This window comes from Trichomycterus rosablanca, chromosome 4 (genome assembly GCF_030014385.1).
Source record: "Trichomycterus rosablanca isolate fTriRos1 chromosome 4, fTriRos1.hap1, whole genome shotgun sequence".
In the NCBI taxonomy this organism is placed as follows: Eukaryota; Metazoa; Chordata; class Actinopteri; order Siluriformes; family Trichomycteridae; genus Trichomycterus; species Trichomycterus rosablanca.
The window spans coordinates 51,559,932-51,576,639 of record NC_085991.1 but is presented as its reverse complement, the minus strand read 5'-3'; the positions used below and the strand labels follow the sequence as shown (position 1 = coordinate 51,576,639).

General features: G+C 38.7%; 1 protein-coding gene across 1 annotated transcript in view; it reads left to right on the top strand.

The window, feature by feature from the left end:
- The window catches only part of LOC134312480 (tripartite motif-containing protein 16-like), an 82,165-nt gene extending 71,493 nt beyond the window's left edge, over nucleotides 1-10,672 (top strand). Inside the window, exons 6-8 of the mRNA XM_062994464.1 lie at nucleotides 5,362-5,521; nucleotides 7,415-7,474; nucleotides 10,111-10,672. Coding sequence (XP_062850534.1) covers nucleotides 5,362-5,521; nucleotides 7,415-7,474; nucleotides 10,111-10,646 — 756 coding nt within the window. The 3' untranslated portion in view covers nucleotides 10,647-10,672. The remainder of the gene's footprint in view (nucleotides 1-5,361; nucleotides 5,522-7,414; nucleotides 7,475-10,110) is intronic.
- The last annotated feature ends 6,036 nt before the right edge of the window (nucleotides 10,673-16,708 follow it).

Here is a 16,708-nt window from a genome sequence, read left to right as displayed (position 1 = left end):
CTAAATGTACTTATGTTAAAAACTGCTGGGACAAGAGAAAACTGTAAGGGAGTTTTTGTAACAGACTTTTCTGTGGTTGTATTGTGACAATGGTTAGATAGATGGGTAGATTAGGTAGATAGATAGATAGATAGATAGATAGATAGATAGATAGATAGATAGATAGATAGATAGATAGATAGATAGATAGATAGATAGATAGATAGATAGATAGATAGATAGATAGATAGATAGATAGATAGATAGATAGATTAGATAGATAGATAGATAGATAGATAGATAGATAGATAGATAGATAGATAGATAGATAGATAGATAGATAGATAGATAGATAGATAGATAGATAGATAGATAGATAGATAGATAGATAGATAGATAGATAGATAGATAGATAGATAGATAGATAGATAGATACTTTATTGATTCTGAAGGAAATTAAAGCCCCAGTAGCATAATTCAACAAATAATTAACAGTACAAAAACAAAACAAAAGCAAACAGAAAAATAATATGACTGAGTCTTTCTTGTTATTTACATAAAATGAATAACTGTAATGATGCATAAGGTATATTGCTAGTGTAAAAATTGAATAGTAATTAAACTATCAGATTATTAAATAGTAAAGTGACGTGACAATATTGCACAATTAGGCCAATATAGCCACATATACAGTACATGCACATATATACCCATATACAGGTCCTTCTCAAAAAATTAGCATATTGTGATAAAGTTCATTATTTTCCATAATGTAATGATAAAAATTAAACTTTCATATATTTTAGATTCATTGCACACCAACTGAAATATTTCAGGTCTTTTATTGTTTTAATACTGATGATTTTGGCATACAGCTCATGAAAACCCAAAATTCCTATCTCAAAAAATTAGCATATCATGAAAAGGTTCTCTAAACGAGCTATTAACCTAATCATCCGAATCAACGAATTAACTCTAAACACCTGCAAAAGATTCCTGAGGCTTTTAAAAACTCCCAGCCTGGTTCATTACTCAAAACTGCAATCATGGGTAAGACTGCCGACCTGACTGCTGTCCAGAAGGCCATCATTGACACCCTCAAGCAAGAGGGTAAGACACAGAAAGAAATTTCTGAACGAATAGGCTGTTCCCAGAGTGCTGTATCAAGGCACCTCAGTGGGAAGTCTGTGGGAAGGAAAAAGTGTGGCAGAAAACGCTGCACAACGAGAAGAGGTGACCGGACCCTGAGGAAGATTGTGGAGAAGGGCCGATTCCAGACCTTGGGGGACCTGCGGAAGCAGTGGACTGAGTCTGGAGTAGAAACATCCAGAGCCACCGTGCACAGGCGTGTGCAGGAAATGGGCTACAGGTGCCGCATTCCCCAGGTCAAGCCACTTTTGAACCAGAAACAGCGGCAGAAGCGCCTGACCTGGGCTACAGAGAAGCAGCACTGGACTGTTGCTCAGTGGTCCAAAGTACTGTTTTCGGATGAAAGCAAATTTTGCATGTCATTCGGAAATCAAGGTGCCAGAGTGTGGAGGAAGACTGGGGAGAAGGAAATGCCAAAATGCCTGAAGTCAGTGATGGTCTGGGGTGCCATGTCAGCTGCTGGTGTTGGTCCACTGTGTTTTATCAAGGGCAGGGTCAATGCAGCTAGCTATCAGGAGATTTTGGAGCACTTCATGCTTCCATCTGCTGAAAAGCTTTATGGAGATGAAGATTTCATTTTTCAGCACGACCTGGCACCTGCTCACAGTGCCAAAACCACTGGTGAATGGTTTACTGACCATGGTATTACTGTGCTCAATTGGCCTGCCAACTCTCCTGACCTGAACCCCATAGAGAATCTGTGGGATATTGTGAAAAGAAAGTTGAGAGACACAAGACCCAACACTCTGGATGAGCTTAAGGCCGCTATCGAAGCATCCTGGGCCTCCATAACACCTCAGCAGTGCCACAGGCTGATTGCCTCCATGCCACGCCGCATTGAAGCAGTCATTTCTGCAAAAGGATTCCCGACCAAGTATTGAGTGCATAACTGAACATAATTATTTGAAGGTTGACTTTTTTTGTATTAAAAACACTTTTCTTTTATTGGTCGGATGAAATATGCTAATTTGCCAAAATCATCAGTATTAAAACAATAAAAGACCTGAAATATTTCAGTTGGTGTGCAATGAATCTAAAATATATGAAAGTTTCATTTTTATCATTACATTATGGAAAATAATGAACTTTATCACAATATGCTAATTTTTTGAGAAGGACCTGTACATACATATTCACACATGTAAATACCCATATACATACATATTCACATATGCAAATACATACACACATACTCAAGTACACATATGCAAATACATACATATAGATACTGTAGTATGGACGTTTCTACACGAATTATATTATTGGTGCACCAGTCTGATATAATAAAATATATTGTAAATATAAAAAACCTGATGATAGTAACATCAAAAAGATAAGTAATAGTAAGAACTTTTCTCAGATCAAAGTGACAGATTAGATTTAATATTCAAATTATGGTGAAATCAGTGCTGGGTTTTTTGGTGTACAGCCACAATATTTAGTCTGATGGAGCTGTGGACGAGATTATGCTAATTTTCCAGACATGTTGTTGCTAGATAGCACGTTGCAGGTAAACATGGGCTGCTTTTGTGTTTATGGCTGCTATTGTTTTTGGCCTGGCTATTTGGTAGCTGGCGCAATAGGTAGCTCTGTCGCCTCACAGCAAGAAGGACCTGGGTTCAATTCCCTGGCCTGGCTTTCAGGGTCATTTCTGTGTTGAGTTTGCCTGTTCCCTGTGTACGTGTGGGATTACTCCAATAGAAAGCTGCGGCTAAATAAAGCTGTGATTAAATAGACAATCAATTAATTAATATTTTGCATGATTAAGTGGCATGATTACAAAATTCTAGGGCAGTTGTAGCCTAGTGGTTAAGGTATTGGTCTAGTAAACAGAAGGTTGCCAGTTCAAGCCTGACCACTGCTAGGTTGCCACTGTTAGGCCCTTGAGCAAAGTCCTTAACCCTAAATTGCTTCAATTGTATACTGTCACAACCGTAAGTCGCTTTGGATAAAAGCATCTGCTAAATGCTGAAAATGTAAGTAATTTTATTGTCCACAATTATCAAAACTGGACAGAAGCTTTCAGCTTTCAATCAGCTCTTTCAATCATCCTCCTGTCATCTCAAATGTTATACTAAATACTAAATAATTATACTACACTGTGTGCACAATTATTAGGCAAGTTGTATTTTTGAGGATTAATTTTATTATTGAACAACTACTGTGCTTTCAGTCAATTCAAAATGTTAATAAACCTTAATCCTAAATATTTAAGAAAGTGAAAGTGAGGTTTTGGCTTTCTTAGGAAAACAGCTACATGTGCATAATTATTGGGCAACTATTAGTGTGCAGAATTATTATGCAACTAAATAAAAAACTAAAATGTTCCCATCTCACTTGTTTATTTTTATCTGTTAAAGTGAGAATAATAAACAAACAACTCAAAATTAACAAATAAACATTTCTGACATTTAAAAAAAAAAAAAATTGACCAACATAGCCACCCTTCTTTTCAATGACAGTCATAAGCCTTCCATTCATGGAGTCTGTCAGTTTCTTGATCTGTTGATGATCAACTTTTTGTGCAGCAGCAACCACAGCCTCCTATACACTGTTCAGAGAGGTGTATTGTTTTCCTTCACCGTAAATTTCCCATTTAAGAAGGGCCCACAAGTTCTCAATAGGGTTTAGGTCAGGTGAGGAAGGGGGCCATGTCATTATTTTTTCATCCTTTAGGCCTTTACTGGCTAGCCACGCAGTGGAGTACTTTGATGCATGCGGTGGAGCATTATCCTGCATAAAAATCATGGTCTTCTTGAAAGATGCAGACATTTTCCTGTACCACTGCTTAAAGAAAGTGTCTTCTAAAAACTGGCAGTAGGTTTGGGAGTTGATTTTGAGTCCATCTTCAACCCAGAAAGGTTCAACTAGCTCATCTTAATAATACCAGCCCATAGCAGTACCCCACCTCCACCTTGCTGGCGTCTAAGTCGAAGAGGAGCTCTGTGCTTGTTACTGATCCAGCCACGGGCCCATCCATCTGGTCCGTCAAGAGTCACTCTCATCTCATCAGTCCATAAAACCTTTGAAAAATCTGTCCTCAGATATTTCTTGTCCCAGTCTTGACGTTTTAACTTATTTGTCTTGTTCAGTGGTGGTCTGGTTTCAGCCTTCCTTACCTTGGCCATGTCTCTGAGCACTGAACACCTTGTACTTCTGGGCACTCCAGGTAGGTTTCAGTTCTGGAATATGACACCACTGGAAGATAATGGTTCCTGGTAGCTTAACGTTTGATTCTTCTCAAATCTTTGGCAGTTAATTTGCATCTTTTTTTCTTAACGTGTTTCTTTTGACCCTGTTGACTATTTGCAACAAAACGTTGGATGGTTTTGTGATCACGGCCCAATATCTTAGCAATTTCAATAGTGCTGCATCCCTCTGAAAGACATTTTACAATTTTTTACTTTTCAGAGTCACTTAAATCTCTTTTTGTGGCCCATTTTGCCTAAGAAAAAGAAGCTGCCTAATAATATATAGGGTGTTGATTTCCTTAGGCTACACCCTATCACATTACACAAATACACAATACCTGATGTGCTTAAATACAATAAGCATTCAAGTTTATACAGCTTGGAGTTGGAAAAGATGCTTAAAAATTATGATATGGTCAAAATACTCACTTGCCTAATAATTCTGCACACAGTGTAAACTTGGTTGTGTGCACTAACCCTTGCACAGAGAGTGAAACAATTGTGCTGGCCAGGTGCCCCACTCCTCCCCCACTGCAGGTATACTCCTTGATTCATTGTGTTGTAATATTTGGCTATTTTACATGAGTGTAATTGACAGTGCCAATATGCAAAAACAGGTTTTATAAGCGGGTCAGGATAAGGTGACAGACAATACATTTCCAATACAGTCAATGCTGTTTTCCATTTGTTCACTTTCAGTATGCAGGTGAAATTGAAGGTGCTGCTGTGCTTTTGTTCTTATGAAGATGAAACTAAAGAAAGTCAATAATGCTATTTCACACTTTCCCAATTTAAACTTTTAAAACCACAATGGACACAAGTCTCCCTAACTGTGCTCAATAAATAAAGAATATAGGATTTTGATGCTTGTCCAATTACAAGTATAAAAATAAACTGGATAAACTAATTATAATAATAATAATGTTAAAGATAATTAAGCAGTGGTAATGTTATTTAGAGAATCATCGCTCTGTGCTTCATGTCTCATACATTATTTGTGTTTCATCTTATCTCTTTGTGAACATTATTTATCTGGATGTAGAGTTTTCAGTCTCTCTCGACTCCTGCTGGATCTGCAGAATCACCCGCCATCACAATCAATCTTTTCCTCTCATTTGATAAAGCTACAGAGTCTGTATCTCAGCTGAAAGAGAAAGTAGAAGAATTCTGGAAAGAGCAGTTTGAGAAGATACCAGATGAAGGTGAGCTAAAGCCCTCAATGTTCCACTATCTCCAAAATGTTTGGTACTCAAATATCAAACAAAACATACAAATCCAACACGAACCTTTTACATCTAACAACATTTTATTTATTTATCGACACTGGGAGGTTCTCCCTGTGTTTGCATGGGTTTTCTCCCACAGTCCAAAGACGTGCAATTGAGGTGAACTCAAAATACAAAATTGTTCATGACTGTGTTTGACATTGCACTTGTGATCTGATTAATCTTGTGTGGTGAGTAACTACCATTTCTATCATGAATGTAATCAAAATTACACATGACGTTAAATTTTTAATTAATCAATAAATACACATCAACACTGGGAGAACATGCCTAACTTCTTACAGGCTGTGACAAGAAGTAAGGATTGAACCAATGTTTCCAACATTTTCTGATGCTAATATTTGTTGTAGAAAAGAGGTTACCAATTAATTATTTAATTATATAATTAATTGCTAATAATCACTTACGGGGCAGCACTAGCATTTTTTAAGGAGAAACTACCAGGAAACTACCAGGAAAACTGGTAAAATTTTGAATCAGCTGAGAAGTGAGCTTTCCACACCGCAACACTTTACTCAGGTGCCTCGATCCAACGACTGTTAATTCTGAGGTGTTTTAATCTGACTGAAGCACTCTCCTTTTCTGAAAGTGTCTGAAAATATGCAGATGTGGAGCACAAAGGTCACCTTGCGCTGTGCAATTCATTGAAGAGGTTGGATTTTTTACATGCAGCCAAATGTTAACTTTACCCTGACCGGTATTAGAGTTTAAAAGCAGACAATTCAAGTCGAATTAAAACTTGCAAAAATACGAACAGTGAATTGAATCAACTGAGCCGACTCGTTTGGCACCAGCTGCAAACTCTTTAACTCTTCTAAGGGAGGTGCATTTTGCGTCCACTATGGGTGGACTGAACTCTTTGAACTGTAAACTAACTCATTCTTCAAAAACGTTGAACTGTGAACTACTCTGAACTACATTTGAATGGCTGTGCTGCCTCTTTTCAACTCATTTAGAGAGGTGTGGCATGCAGTAGATGTAGCCAATGGGAAATGAACTTTCCTCAAAATCATGTGACGAAAAGTTGCTGCCCTACATGCAAGTTAATCTAAATACCAATATATAGATTAAACAGGACTAATAGACAGAAATCAGTACGTGTGAGCATGCAGTACAAATGTTTTTCAGCCTTGTATACAGGATATTGGTAGAACAATTCTTAACACTATATCTTGAGTCAAAGACAGTATCAAAATAGAACCGATACATCAAAGGTATAATTATGGGGACAGTATGTCTATATTCTGATACTATTCATAGAAAATTACAACAATTAAAACAAGTTCTTTTACCAAATTGATAGATCATAGCCAGATCCTGATTCAGGCCACTGGGAGTTTAGATGAGTGTGTGTGAGTGTGTGTTTGGTAAAGTGGCAATAAATTGTCGTAGGCCTCGTAGTTCTTTGAAAGTCCGGACTTGGAATTATGTAGTTAAGGATGTTTGATTTACATACAGAATGGGGGGAAAAGTAAATTATTCTTCTGTCACTTCTGGTACCAGTCCTTGGTGCTTCTTTATTCCAGAAAGGTTGTAAAAGAAACTGAGATATCACATAAGATGAAAGAACTGAGCTGTGACCATTATTGCCTTTTGAGGTCAAATGGTGAATGGCATAGGCGCAGGATTCTTTTAAGTATGGGGAAAAGCTTAAGGTTCTTTTTAGGAGTTGTAAAGGTCATCTGAGATTGAACACATCCTAGCATAAAGGCCTCAGGATAAAATAGAATAATGATCCATGGTATATTCCTTTAGCTGCTACGTATTTATTTACTGTGATTAGTGATTGTACTGTAACTCTTTCTGTAGTGAAGAAAGTCCGGATTATTTCACCTCCTAAACCTGAAATCAGAGAAGATTTTCTACAATGTAAGTTTTTTCAAAAAATGTCTATCCTCTATTTTTGCATATTTGTTACACATTTCAGATTATCAAACTATTATTATTAGACAAAGACCAAAAAGCTGTTACTACAACCAGTTATTATGTTTGATTTCTTGAGAGGGGTGATTTCTTTTGAGGTTTTGAATACATTTTTACATATTTAATAAATGGGAAACTGCATAATGCATTTACACACATGTAGTAACACACACATCTACACACAACTGAAGTAAGGATTAAACCAAAGTTCCCAAAATATTGCTGGATGGCGCCCATCCTACCAGCTGCACTATGATGATGTCGCCCACAACACTTTCTGATGTGTTATTTACTGTGATTAGTGATTGTACTGTAACTGTTTCTGTAGTGAAGAAACTTCGAATTACTCCACCTCCTGAACCTGAATCCAGAGAAGATTTCCTACAATGTAAGTTTCTCACATACACGCAAGCATAAATAGTGCTGTGGAAAAACTATTTGCACCCCCAGTTACCTCTGTTTTTGGTTGTCAAGCATTTTGTCACACATTTCAGATCTTTTAATATTAGACAAGTAAACACAACATGTTATGATGATTTTATTTATGAAAGATAAAATACTGTTCAGTCCTACCTGGCCCTGTGTGAATAAAGTATTCATCCTGTTGGCTACTAAATCAACCAGTTGACCGAATTCATTTGACAGTTTCACTTGTCACACTGAGGCAGGATCACTGCAAGAATCTAAACATCACTTAATAGAACCTGTCTGGTAATGTGAAGCAGGCTAGAAGGTCTTAAAACAAACCACATGATGCCACATTCTACAGGAATTCATATACAGAATGGAAGTACAGTTTTTGAAATCCATCAGTCTGAAAAATGTTAAAAAGACATTGCTGTCACTCTGGGACTCCAAGGAACAACAATGAGAGCTGTTATCCACAAGACAAAATCACAAAAGAATCTCTATGAAAAAACAAACTACAGGCCTCATTTGCTTCAGTTAAAGTCAATGTACACAATTATACAATAAGAAAGACGCTGGGCAAATATGGCATCCACGGAAGAGCTGCAAGGCCACTGCTGACCAAAAAAGGCCATATCACATTCACCAAAAACATCTATATGACCCCAAGACCTTTGGAATAATATTCTGTGAACTGATGAGTAAAAGGTAGAACTTTTTGTATCCTATTACATCTGGAGTTAACACCACATTCCAGCATAAGAACACCATACCAACAGTGAAACATGGTGGTGGTAGTGTGATGGTCCGGGGCTGCTTCGCTTCCACTGGAACTGGACAACTTGTCATAATTGATGGAGCCATGAATTCTGCCCTCTATCAGAAAATCCTGAAGGAGAGTGTCCGAGACCTGAAGCAGAATGTAGGCTATGAAGCAGAACGTAGGTAAGGTTCTGACTTTTGTAAGAAACACGTGTCATGGCAGTCCTGGAATTTTAATTCTGCACTTTTTCTTTTTTTGGACTGATTGGAACACAAACTTCTTTTCTTTAAAAACAAAATGAGCTTAGTGGCTGCTGCTCCATTCTTTGAATGGAGATGTTAAAGCTAAACTAAAATGTGTTTCTAAACTGATGGAGAATAAAGGTAGAAGCAGCTTCTTTCTTCTGCAGCATCTAAACTCATGCAGACGTGAAGCTCCAGTTTCAGAGCAGATCTGTTCTTCACTGCTTCTTCTACTACAGAGCACTTTTGGGTTTTTGCTGGACACCACTGTTTCATCTACCTTTTAATGGGTGCTCTAGTGGCTCTATTTATGTGGGCACAGAGAAGTCACCAGCTGTAGTTCATGAAAATCACTAACAACTTAGGAGGCGACGCTCTAGTAAATTAAATAAAAATAAACTGCTGTCCGAATTTCTTTGACACAGAAGATTGTGTCAAAATCATTCAGTAACAGAACAAGATCAGAAACAGAAATCTTATAAAATACGTACACACACACACAATGACTTATAAGGCAGGTTATTCGAACACACTACTTAGACATCGATTTCATTCTGGGTTTCGCGGTTAGCATTTAGCATCTTGCCATTAAAACAGAAGGATTGAGGTAGCACAGCACGCTAACGTAAATATTGTAAGTTAATATTATAAGTACCGATAACGGTTAAATTTTCTGATAAGCCCGAACTTGCAAATAAAAACACTCTGTACAAGTTTATAGAAGTTAAAAAATCTATAATATTTTATTTACATTTGTAAATAACTCCATTCGTTTGTCCGCACCATCAGCCATGTTTATTTTTCTGTGACAGAAGAGCGCCCGACTCACAATGAATTCTGAGATTGCCTTGATCACTAAGGCAGCGTCGGATGCTCACTCGTTCTTGAGCCAAAATAACATTGAAATATTAAGATGCCTCAGTAGTGAGGATATTAAGGTATCTAGGATTTCGAACAGCCTCCTTCTCGGGAGTGCGCACAGGATGACGTAAAATGCGTCTATGTAGACAGCACACTAGCTTTCCGTACACACCCATAGTAATGCACACACACACAGAGACACACTTACAAACACACTCATAGTAGCACACCCACAGTAACACAAACACCTACAAACATACACACACACTTCTATGTTAATTGGTTTATGTTGTTTTTCTCTTCTCCAGATTTCTGTCAGTTCACACTGGATCCAAACACAGTAAATAAAAACCTCCGTCTGTCTGAGGAGAACAAAGTAGTGACCAGGAGTGGAACAGAACAGTCGTATCCTGATCATCCAGATAGATTTAATTATTACTCTCAGGTTCTGTGTAGAGAGAGTGTGAGTGGACGCTGTTACTGGGAGGTTGAGTGGAGTGGGAATAATAGGGTTTGTATAGCGGTGTCATATAAAAGCATCAGAAGGAAGGCACGTGGTTCTGAGTGTTGGTTTGGATGTAATGATCAGTCCTGGATTTTGTTCTGTTCTCCATCCAGATTTTTATTCCGGCACAATAACAAAGGAACTAAAACCCCCATAATGCCGAGTTCCTCTAGAATAGGAGTGTATGTGGATTACAAAGCAGGAACTCTGTCCTTCTACAGCGTCTCTGATACAATGAAGCTTCTCCACAGAGTTCAGACCACGTTCACTCAGCTCCTCTACCCGGGGTTTTGGGTTGGTTTGGGAACAAAAGTGAAACTGTCAGATTCAACAAAATAAAATGTAAAATTTACATGAAAGTGTTACAGGGAGTGGGTGGGGCGGTGGACCCAAGCGCAGAATGTTTAATATGTGTGTATTTCAATAAAATAAATAGTGAAGTTAAACAATCAGTATAAGTTTATGGTTTTATATATGTTTAATAATACAATAAATTTAGGGTCAGTGTTTTAGAATCTCATGTGAGGCAGTGATACATTTATGGCTGCAGATATCTTAGGTTTGAACCTCACATCTGCTCACTATTTGCAAGGGGTTTGTTATGTTCTCTGTGTTCACATGAGTTTCTTTATGTACTCTGGTTTCCACCCATCTTCAAAAAATCCAGTAGGTGAATTGGCTGCTCTAAAGTTCCCTATTGTGGGAGAGTAATGTAATATTTCTCTGTGATTAACTGAACCCCGTCCTTTTTTTTCTGCATTGCACCTGTTTTCTTGGTGGGTCCGGGAAAGTAGTGAAAATAAACCAATGATTAATAAATGATTGATTTTCCTAAAATGGATATTATTATGTGATTGTTAATGTTTACAAATCTGATTCATTCTGGTCAGGGTCATGGTGGGTCAGACGGCAATCACTGTTTAAGTCATTTAATTTGTTTTGTGTTTTGATTTTTCACTTTTAGTGTTGCTGCAAAACATAAAATAATCAGAAATAAAATCCACCCCTGATTTCTTTTACAGTATATTGTGTAGCACCCCAATGAAGTACCAACTTCATGAATGAAGCCAGTTTAAATATTGGACAGGGGCATATCCTTCCTGGTTTTTATGTTTGTTTATTTATTAGGATTTTAACATCATGTTTTACACTTTGGTTACATTCATAACAGGAACAATAGTTACTCATTACTACAAAACACCCATTTAGCTCATGATTTTTTAAACTTTACTAGGAAGTCTGAACTGCTGTAAACTATTGTGTTTCATGGCGTTTGTGTTGCAGTGTGTATAAGTGCAATAAAACAGTAAAAGAGTCCATTATCTTAGCATTTCAGGAAGAGTTCAGCAGTCCAGTCTGTCTGTCAGTAACTACAGTCTGTGGACACAGTTTCTGTACGGTGTGTGTTAATACATCTCCCAAGTTCCATCTCATAATTATATAAGGACTTGTATCTCATAATTATTTAAACTGATATATTTATTATGGCTTGAATGATTTAAAAGCTTTTGACTTTACCAAAATCATTAAATAGGATGAAGGATTATCTCATCTCATCTCGTCTCCTCATCTCATCTCATCTCATCTCAATCTCTCCCATCCCATCCCCATCTTATTTTATCTCATCTTAAATTGACAGACTTGGTGTACACAATTCAGACTTTAGATAATGGCGGTCTCTGGTGGACATGAGCAGTATTACCATTATGCTGCATCTATAATGTAATTTGACTTTCTGACTTCACCCATTAAATCTTAGTCTGTCACGCAAGAAAGAAGATCCTTCTCCAAAAACAGGACCTTAAAGATTAACTGAATGAATAAATATGAATAATAAATAATGGAGAGGAAATAATGTGCAGTTTCAGTATTAAATCCAGACGTTTACTCGTAATCTTTTGTTCCCAGTTATAAACAAATGCACACAATATGCACCAGGTTTACAGTTTACCATTATATATAAATCTGAGATTCACTACTCAAAATGCAGATAATTGCACTGCACCCAAATACAGCTAATAAATACCACTGCCCACTGTGTGGCCAATAGTATGTGGACAACTTACTATATTACACCCCACTCTTTTGGGAGGGCTCTTCTCAAGATTTGAATTGCAATCAATGTTCCAAACCATTTTAAATGTTTGCAGTGGGGTTAAGGGGAGGGCATTGTGAAGACCACTTTAGCTCCTACATACAAAACTCCATAAGCCATATCTTTATGGACAGTTTGTGAAGAGAAACAGCAATTCTGGAACAGAAAATGAAATTCTCCAAACTGTTTCCACAATTCTTCCCCTGTGACGGTCTAGTGCCCTGTAATTTCTAAAACAAACTGAAAATGTGAATTTATTTTGTGTTTCTGATGTTTAGTAATGAATTAAAAAGAGGAACCAACACCCTTATGCCAAGTTCACACTACACGACTTTCCAAGTCGTCAGGTCGCTGTACAGTTCACACTACATGACTGAATCTCTTGCACTCGGGAGTCTTTCAGGTCGTTGTGTATTTCACACTACATGACTGATCGGCGACAGGGGGTTTCACACTACACCATCTATCACCAACTGGAATCGCAGGCGAGCTTCTCTGGTCTTCCTTTTTTTCTTCTTTACAAAAACACACGTGAGAAGTGATGAGGGGTTTAATGATACCACGTCTAAAAATGCACGTCAACAAGTAGCGAGTGATCAAAGTGTTTGTGGTCTGATGTGCAGCGTAAAATCAAAGAGGAAAAATAAATGAATCTGAGTGGATTTGGCAACACGAACAGTATAGATTGTTCTATAGTAAGTTTGAGGTTAATTAATAATTTTGTAATGCAGCGTGGGTATTATGTTTTGTAGAGGACGATCAAATCAGAAATACTGTAAAACGTGTGTGTGCCAGTGTATTCTTAAATAAACTATATCCTCTCCTGCGTTTATAATAATAATACATTTTATTTCATAGGCACCTTTCTGACACTCAAGGACACCTTACAATCACCACAACAATAAAATACAAAGAAACAAACAAGCAGCAATTAAAACAGTTAAAACTATGACATAGCAAAAGCACCAATCAGGTGTTATAGGCTGTCCTAAACAGGTGAGTCTTAAGTGAGGATTTGAACTGTTGAAGAGAGCTTATGTTCCGTAAGTCAGATGGCAGAGAATTCCAAAGTCGGGGAGCAGAGCGACTAGTGGAAGCTAATGTGGTGTTTACGAAAGATATGGCCAAGGGGAAGGAGGTAAATGATGAAAAGAAGGGGCCCCAAGACAGAGCCCTGGGGCACACCTGAAGCAACAGGAGAGGGCTGAGATGTAAATGTTTTAAGCTGAATAAACTGAGTGCGACAGGAGAGATATGATTTGAACCAACTTAAGGGAGTCTGAGTGATACCAATGGAAGAAAGTCTATTGAGGAGTGTGGTGTGACAGATGGTGTCAAATGCTGTACTTAGGTCTAGTAGGATAAGAATGGAGAGTGAACCGGAATCAGCTGCCATGAGGAGGTCATTGATGACTTTTATCAGAGCAGTTTCTGTGCTATGGAGAGGACGGAAACCAGATTGGAACTGTTCATACAGGTTGTTATAGGATAAGTAAGTATGTAGTTGAGATGCTACTATTTTTTCTAGAATTTTGGAAATGAAGGGTAGATTAGAAATCGGCCCCTCACACTGTATCCTGCGTTCTCATTGGCTGTTCGACATGTCACTCATTCCCAGTCGTACATCTCGGATTAGATATCTGACGTGCTAGAAAACTCGATCCGGTCACCGAGCGGTCAGCGATCCGGTCGGATCGAGTTGTTGGATAGTTCAAACTTAGCGACTGAGAGCCGAGTTTTGATCGCTGATCGAACGCTGAGTTGCTCCCGAGCCGGCAAATCAAGCGCTGACCAGTCGCCGAGCGAAAATCAGGGCAAAAATCGTGTAGTGTGAACTAGGCATTATCTGCATCTCCATGCCCCTCTGCTGTCCATAAATGGCAAAACAAAACAACATCATTCTGTCACTGAGCCCAGACCCTGATCTCCATGGCAGTATGGGCTTTAAAAAAATTACTGTTTAGATTTTTAACAATGTAACTTTAATATCCATATATTTTAGTTTTGTGGGAACTAGTGTTGGTGCTGCACAAGTTGACATCATCTGTTTGGCTATGTTATATGGCCAAAAGTAGGTGGACACATGATCTTGTTGGGCATCCCCTTCAGAAATCAAGGCATTTATGTACATTTACATTTTTAGCATTTATCAGACACTTTTATCCAAAGCAATATACAGTACTGAGACAGTATGCAGTCTAAGCAATTAAGGGTTAAGGGCCTTGCTGAAGGGCCCAACAGTGACAACTTGGCAACGGTGAGGCTTGAACCAGCAACCCTAAAGCAAATTTCTAGTCCAGAACCTTAACTGCTAGGCTACAGCTGCCCTAAAAAAAAACACACACACACACACACACAGTCTCATGTATAGAACAATTTTATATTTTTAATGTCTTTGAACTGTGGGAGGAAACTGAAGCACTCAGAGGAAACCCACACAGTCATGGGGAGAACTGCAAACATGCTGGAGCCTTTCCCAGCTTTTCAATGGGCGCAAGGCACACAGTAACACCCTAGAAAGGGCGCCAGTCCATCACAGGGCATACACAGTCATCTAGGCACTTCTCAGTCATCTAGATTTGTTTTATGTTTTCAATTTATATTGCATCCCAAACCATTAATATGTGTCATGAATAGAAAACATGCCTCTGTCCCAGTTATTTGTGTTCAAAATCTAAATTTGTTACATTAACAAAACACAAAAAAGAATGTTTCAATATTAGACATTTTTTCTTTGTGTTTGTATCAGTTAAATATTTTTTATACAAAATGTTTTCGGAAAACCCAATTATGTGCAAGTGCTGCACCTATGTTTTTTTTCTCCTTTTCTTTTCCCTTTAACAAACTTTACTATAGGTGTGGCATGGAGCCTATGAGGAAGCACTACACTCTACTCCACCGCAAATCCAGAGTTCCTGCTATGTCCTAGGAGGCGGGTCTTGGGACATACAGGGGTTGGACAATGAAACTGAAACACCTGGTTTTAGACCACAATAATTTATTAGTATGGTGTAGGGCCTCCTTTTGCGGCCAATACAGCGTCAATTCGTCTTGGAAAAGTCCTGCACAGTGGTCAGAGGGATTTTAAGCCATTCTTCTTGCAGGATAGTGGCCAGGTCACTACGTGATGCTGGTGGAGGAAAACGTTTCCTGACTCGCTTCTCCAAAACACCCCAAAGTGGCTCAATAATATTTAGATCTGGTGACTGTGCAGGCCATGGGAGATGTTCAACTTCACTTTCATGTTCATCAAACCAATCTTTCACCAGTCTTGCTGTGTGTATTGGTGCATTGTCATCCTGATACACGGCACCGCCTTCAGGATACAATGTTTGAACCATTGGATGCACATGGTCCTCCAGAATTGGGCCAAGGGAATGCCATGATATGGCAGCCCAAACCATCACTGATCCACCCCCATGCTTCACTCTAGGCATGCAACAGTCTGGGTGGTACGCTTCTTTGGGGCTTCTCCACACCGTAACTCTCCCGGATGTGGGGAAAACAGTAAAGGTGGACTCATCAGAGAACAATACATGTTTCACATTGTCCACAGCCCAAGATTTGCGCTCCTTGCACCATTGAAACCGACGTTTGGCATTGGCACGAGTGACCAAAGGTTTGGCTATAGCAGCCCGGCCGTGTATATTGACCCTGTGGAGCTCCCGACGGACAGTTCTGGTGGAAACAGGAGAGTTGAGGTGCACATTTAATTCTGCCGTGATTTGGGCAGCCGTGGTTTTATGTTTTTTGGATACAATCCGGGTTAGCACCCGAACATCCCTTTCAGACAGCTTCCTCTTGCGTCCACAGTTAATCCTGTTGGATGTGGTTTGTCCTTCTTGGTGGTATGCTGACATTACCCTGGATACCGTGGCTCTTGATACATCACAAAGACTTGCTGTCTTGCTGTCTTGGGGAGGAGAGGTGAGCATGTAAGATGTGAGAGGAGCGAGTCTGTACACACATGATCTTTACTTTCTGACAAATCAGGAGAAATGTGCTGAATGTAGCAGAGAAAAAGTTAAACTAAAGTATCGATCCCATCACACTAGTATTGATCTGATACCAACACCTACGTTGGTATCGATAATATCAATATTTGGATTGACCCACCACTAATGGATCTAAGCAACCAAATGGTGGAATTACAGCAGCAGCAGTTTTCATTCCTGAATTCCAGGTCAATATAGGGAGGCAGTTATCAAATAATATTTCAGTGTTTGCCACTGAACTTGTTGCAATTCTGTTGGCATTGCAATGGGCTGAGGATGTTTGCCCCATGAATTTAGTAATCAGTTTAGAC